Source organism: Marmota marmota, unplaced genomic scaffold, assembly GCF_001458135.2.
Source record: "Marmota marmota marmota unplaced genomic scaffold, marMar, whole genome shotgun sequence".
Lineage (NCBI taxonomy): Eukaryota > Metazoa > Chordata > Mammalia > Rodentia > Sciuridae > Marmota > Marmota marmota.
Window position 1 is genome coordinate 57108766 of NW_025999968.1, and position 6660 is coordinate 57115425.

At 33.7% G+C, this 6660-nt stretch overlaps 1 protein-coding gene across 5 annotated transcripts in view; it reads left to right on the forward strand.

Moving 5' to 3' along the window:
- Dyrk1a (dual specificity tyrosine phosphorylation regulated kinase 1A) overlaps positions 1-6660 on the forward strand; it is a 132921-nt gene that overhangs the window by 44383 nt on the left and 81878 nt on the right. For 4 of the 5 annotated variants that reach the window (XM_048803675.1, XM_048803677.1, XM_048803676.1 and 1 more), the window contains one exon: positions 4505-4590. In XM_048803675.1, the coding sequence (XP_048659632.1) occupies positions 4581-4590 (10 nt within the window). In that variant the 5' untranslated portion in view covers positions 4505-4580. Of the gene's footprint in view, positions 1-3713; positions 4591-6660 lie in introns of those variants that run through there. The other variant, XM_015478774.2, reaches the window with a different exon arrangement.

Sequence of the window (6660 nt, forward strand, 5' to 3'; positions counted from 1 at the left end):
CTATCACTAGCCAAAACTCCAGCCCTAGCTGTTCGTTCTTAAACTTCTCCCTGGTGCTTATTTGGTTATATTAGTTCTTCAGAACATGATTCTATCTCCATTTAACACTCATTTCAGGTATTCCCCCCTTCCAAAATGCCATTGAAGTGCTATGATCTAAGACCTATGTTTATAATTCTTCATGATCTTTTCTCTTTCCTAAGGATTTAGGGCAAAAATGATTCTTCTGCTATTGATTTTTACCTTTCTCTCTCTCTCTCTCTCTCTCTCTCTCTCTCTTTTTTTTTTTTTTTGTGGTGCTGGGGTTTGAATCTAGGGCCTTTGGGATGTTAGACAAGTACTCTACCAACTGAGCTACATCCCCAGCCCTATCTTTTTTTGATTTATCTCCTTTAACATTTTGGGGGTGAGAGTAGAGGGAATATATAGCACACTGTTGTGGGTTGGAATCAAAATGTCTCTGTTAGACTAAATTCTCCCCCTAACTTCCATCCCACCCTCCCTCTTCTTCCCATGTTGGGGATGGTTGAGGCAGAAGCATGTTCTAAATCAGGCTCAGGCATACTTGGATTTTTGCATCTTTTTAATGGTCTCTCATAGCCATTTTAGTGATCATTAATGGGGAGTATCTTGGGGAGGTGAACTTTGGTGTATTACCAGTTTGCAAACTGTGACCTTATTCTAGTTAGTTTCTTTAATCCCTGCTTTTCACATTGATGCAATGGAAGTAACACTATTTACTTTGAAGGCTCTTAGGAGATTACTTGAATGTCTTAGCTGAGTGCTGGGTGCACAATAAGTGTTTACTTTACAAATGTCCTTTGTCCTGTTGCTCTTATTAATAACTTTGGTTTGTAACCACATTCCAAAGTCTTGTGTTTTTTGCCATTTTTACCCCCTCTTAAAGGTTGTGACTATTCCCAGGCTTTTGAGGGGAGTAATAAATGTCCTTTGTTTTTAGAATTTCACTTGAAATCCCAGTTAATGCTATTGATTTTTCTGCAATGTAACTTTATCATCTTATAAGGAAGAATGAAGAATTTTTCTCGTGTATTAAATATTGAAAGCATGACACTTCTATATTTTCTTCCCTTTAACTCTTGCCTATTATAATTCTAGAAAATCTGTTCCTAAAATTTCTACATGGGAAAAGACTTACTTTTTCTCTTTAATCAGTTGGTGTAAATAAGTAAAAGCTCATAAGGAATGTTAGTCACAGTACATAATTTTTAGATAACTACAATGTAATTTTAATCCATAGAATCAGATTATATATTTTTTATGCACTATTTCTTTTGATTTTATTTTTGTAGCTTTTTCTTTTTGGTCACTTATAATTAATTGACACCTTCTGAACTACCTAAATTGTCCTTATAAATCTCATTGTGCATTCAAATTTTTTCATGTAGGTTAAAAATTTTTAATTGTGAAATATGGATGATATTTCCAGGTGTCAGAATTTTGTGTGTATTTTACCTAAAGGTATTTTAAGCAGTAATGAAATAATCTTTTAATTACTAATATATTTTTTAGAAATATTTTTTTAGTTGTTGGCAAATTTTATCTATCTATCTATTTATTTATATGTGGTGCCTCACACATGCCAGGCAAGTGTGCTACCACTGAGCCACAGCCTCAGCTCTCTAATAATTAAAAAAAAATTTTTTTTTTAGTTATAGGTGGACATAATATCTTTATTTTTATGTGGTGCTGAGGATCGAACCCAGTGCCTCACGCATGCTAGGCGAGCGCTCTACCTCTGAGCCACAACCCCGGCCCTCTAGTAATTTTTAATAAAATAAAAAGAATACTGTTATTTTGTTCTGTTTCTAATGAAGAGCTTTTTTAAAAAAAAAATTAGTAATCCCATCTATTTCTGTTGAAACCATTCCAGCTGACAAGGTGTATGTAGCAGTCAGTATAACATTTTATAGGTGAGAATGTGGTGTTGAGAACCTAAAGGATTTCACAATATATATAGGTCATAGTTAGAGACCTTTTTTTCTTTTTCTTCTTCTTTTTTTGGTAGTGGAGATTGAAGGCAAGGGTGCTTGATCACTGAGCTACACCTCTAGCCCTTTTTATTTCACTATGACAGGGTCTCTCTGAATTGCTTAGGATGGCCTTGAACTTGGGATCCTCTTGGCTCAGCCAGATAGATGCAATCATAGGCTTGCGCCTGGCTCTGAATTGATATCATCTTTCCCTATGGTGTGCCAGAATTTAAAAGAAGGACTATTTTTTATTTTGTCTCACAAACTTGTCAAGGCTGTCCTTGAATTTGTAATCCTCCTGCTTCAAACTCCCAAGCAGCTGGGATTACAAGTGTGTGTCATCTTGCCCCAAACTGACTATTTTTGAGGGATTTTTTTTTTGTTTTTTAAAGAGAAAACTCTGATTTTGGAGTAAAAATGATTTAATCTCGATGACTGATGATTCACTTTATTTTTATAAATAAAGCTGTCCAGATGAGTACTTTTCTTTCTTTTTTTTTTAATTAGTTACACATGACAGTACAATGATCTTGACAATTCATACATTTGAATCAAATGGGGTATAATTTCTCATTTTTCTGATTGTACAGGTTGCAGAATCACATTGGTCTTATAGTCACCTATATACATACAGCCATAATAATGTCTATTTTATACTGCTGTCCTTCCTATCCCCCCTTCCCCTCCCTTCCCTTCCCTTCCCATCACATCTCTCTACCCAAATAAATGTGACACACTTTTTTTTTTCTCCTTACAACATCAAACATGTATTCTGTATAATGATGAGGGTCTCCTTCCATCTTCCATGCAATTCCCCTTCTCCTTTTTCCTCCCACCTCTCTTCCCTATTTAGTGGTAATCTTCTTCTCATGCTCTTCCTCCCTATCCCATTTTGAGTCACCCCCCTTATATCAGAGAAGACATTTGGCATTTGTTTTTTAGGGACTTTTAATGTTCATTCATACATCTATCAATCCAAATACCTTCAAAACTGGGTGCTAGTTGGCTACAGTGGTACTTGATAGCATCAGAGCAGGAAAGATAGTTGTTCAGGGATGGAGTCTCAAATATAAGTAATGATTTCAGACATAGGCAATTCCTAATTTCAGAAAAATTCACTCATTTCATTCCTTCCCTGACTTTATCACTCAGTGAAGTATGTTCTGTTGCTATTACTTGGACTACAAAGTTGGGGCTTTTAAGAACTTTTTATTAAAAAGTAGGAGAAATAAGTAAAAAGCAGAAGTATGGAGGGGTAAATACAGATTTAAATATATATTATGACCCACTTGCCTAAAAATGTTTTTCTTCAAACTACCTGAATAGGTTTTGACAAACTTTTGCAGCACTATTTGGATTTTTACTAGTAAAAGCATCATTTGGGCTAATTAGCATACTAGTTGGAAATTGCAAATATTAATGTGAACTATTTCAATTTCAATTTCTTGTCTATAACTTACCAAAAGTGAACTATACTGAGGCAGTTGGAGTTTTGGATGGTAATTTAGGAGTGTGGAATAAGTTAGAGAAAAGGATTATTAAGCCTGGTGATTGGGATGCCATAGTATAAAGTGTAGGGAATTATAAGCATTGGTAATTGAGCAAGGAAAACAACGTATTTAGAACTTTTGTTAGAGGATCTAGAATTGTGTAAAGCTTCTGTATTTCTTTTGCAGGGTTCTTAGTGCCTATGACCAATAATAGCTTTTAGGATAAATATGTTTCTTTTGGCTAGCTTGGGAACTTGACCAACATAAGCAGCATTGTTTCTGATAGAATACTCATTGAATTTCAGTGTTTACTTAAAAAAATAACTTTTTTGACTCAATTCATTTGTAAGTTAGGGCTTAGCCTGTATTTGTCCCTGCCTTTTTGCTATTATCATGTGTTCTCAGTCATGAAATAACAGTGGAAGCAATAAATACGAAAGAGGAAAGTAGTGTAAGAGAATTATAATAAAATAAAAAGAAACCACTTAATGAGCAAGAGGGCTTGTGAACTTGGGGAATCAGTTGAGAGGTATCTTCGAACTTAATTTGCAAATAACATTGGTAGCTTGATATCCTACCAATGTTTCCTTTGAAGTAACTTTCATTATCTCTGCCTTGATTGTAAGTCACTATGGAAGGTGAATTTGCATACATATTAATTTGTGAATTGATGGAAGATTACAAAATGTAGGACCCCCCCAATTTTATAGAATAATGGAACCTTCATGTTTATTTGATATCTAGAAATTCAAATTTTTATTGGTGGTAGGCACATTGTAAAACCATTTTTCTTTTCCCTGGCAGCTGAATATTTTGTGTTTTTATATGCAGTTGATTTTGATTAATGAAGATTAAGGTAAATTATTTAAGTAAGCCTAAATGATAGTAACCCAATTTCACAAATTTGAAGTGATTTTAGCTATGTGTTTTGGGGATTGTAGTTATATTAGATATCCCTCAGTTAGGGGGTAATTGTCTTGCATCATTATCTCTTATCATAATCTGTTTTTCTTCACACAGTGTTATAGTTTTGCTGCTGGACTCTTCCCTCCCTTCCCCCACCCCATCAGGATGATATGAGACTTGAAAGAAGACGATGCATACAGGTGACTCAAGTTTTGAAATACAGTAAAACTATGGTTATCTAAGAAAATGTGGGAAATGATGGTATATTTTGAATGGGGGAGCTTTCTGATAGGCGGTATTTAGTGTGTGGGGGAATTATTTAGTAAATGCAGAGGTAGTTGGGATATGTATTAAACTTGGATTTGGGACTCAGTTTGATAATTTTTTTTTTTAAGTAGCGGTGTTAATACAAACAGCTTAGTAATTGCCCTTGTTTAAGCTTTTAAAAAGTTGGCTAATACTTTGGCGGGAATTGGACTATTTCAGTTAGTAAAATAAATATTCACTTTTATGGTTGAGTATATGTCTCCTTTCATCCTATTAGAACATAGCAAATCTCTTATAGGAGTTGATGCTTGTAGTGTATTTATTATTAAGACTGATGATGAAATTAAGAATTTAGCACTCGTGTATGATTCTCTTAAAAATGTGGTCTTTTTTTTTTTTCTTTCCTCATTCCCTCCTTCCCCACATTTGTTTCTGTCCTTTCCCCTCCTTCTTACCTTCCCTTTCATCCTCTTTTATCCTTTATATTTATATAGGAGAAGCAGTGTAAGGGCATTTGGAGGAATGTTTTTGATTGTTTTATAACTTATTGAAGTGATCTTATTTGTATATGGAAAATGGATGCTATTCTAAATGTGGATGTGTTTAAGGAACATTCTTGAAAATATAGTTTAGTTAATGGATAAAATGTAATTAACTTTTAAAGTTGTATGTTCTTAAATCAAGTAGATTATGAGGCCTTTTGTTAAACTAGGAGACTTACGTTTGAGATAATCTTATTTGATTGTAAACTAAAGTCTGAAACTGGAAAAGAAGTAATTATAAACCTTGAAGAGATAACTAATTGAATTAGTGATGTAGCTATTTTTTTGTGATGGGTGTTTTCCTGGTATGCATTTTCTGAATAAAAATAATTATCACATTTTTATTTTAGAGTGATATATTTAAAATCATATTTCATGTAGACTGTTTTATATGAAGAAATTTGTTAAATATAGTATTTGTACTTTATAGATCAAATAATATGTTACATTCTTGAGGGACTTACTGTTTGTAAAACTATTGCAAATTTTGGTGTAAGTCAAAGTGATTGATATCTCTGTAATACAGTTCTCTCACAAGTGCATGTAGAGAGGTGTGCACGTGTATGGTTGCCTGTACATATGGCAGGTATGCTAGGAACACAGTCTTCTGGCCCAATGGCTGATTGTTAAAATCAACATGATGCTGATGCTGAATCTCGCCATCATAGAAAATAAATAGAATTACTTATAGAAATAGTTTTAGGATTTTATGAACTTTTAAAAAATATTTTTAGTTATAGTTGGACACAATACCTTTATTTTATTTATTTTTATATGGTGCTGAAGATTGAACCCAGGCCCTCACATGTGCTGGGTGAGCACTCTACCACTGAGCCACAAACCTAGCCCCTTATGAACATTTTTTGTTGTCACATTTTATAAGTTTGAACTTTTGGTGCAGGAATGTCTAAGCCATGTGAGTTCTCAGATTGCTCCTTAGGCACTAAACTGCACATTGACTTTACCAAGTAGTACTCACTTTTCAGTGAAGGTCAGTAGAGGAACAAAGTATGTTTGGGGTGTCTCAGATTTATCTATGATGATTATGACTTTGGAGATTTCCTTCATGATAATTTGAAGTAGCAAACTTGCTGTTTATTCTCACAAGGTATGAGGGATTCCCAAGTAGTTTTTACTTGTGAAAGCCTTACAGCCTCAATGGAATTAAAAAAGTAAAGAAGAGTAAAAATGGTTTGTAAAAGTTATTTACTTAACTTTATAAAAGGTAGAACCTAGAAGAATTCTGTAGATTAAATTTGTGACATAATCCAGTTTCTTATTTAGCTTTATAAAGATTATCAACATTCATTAATTTTAACTGAGGTGATGGATCTGTTGATTAACTTGATTTTAGTAATCATTTCACACCATATACATTATCAATATCATATTGTATGCTTTATATATGTAACATTTTTATTTCCCAGTTATACCTTAATAATGCTGGGGGGGGGTGGGCGG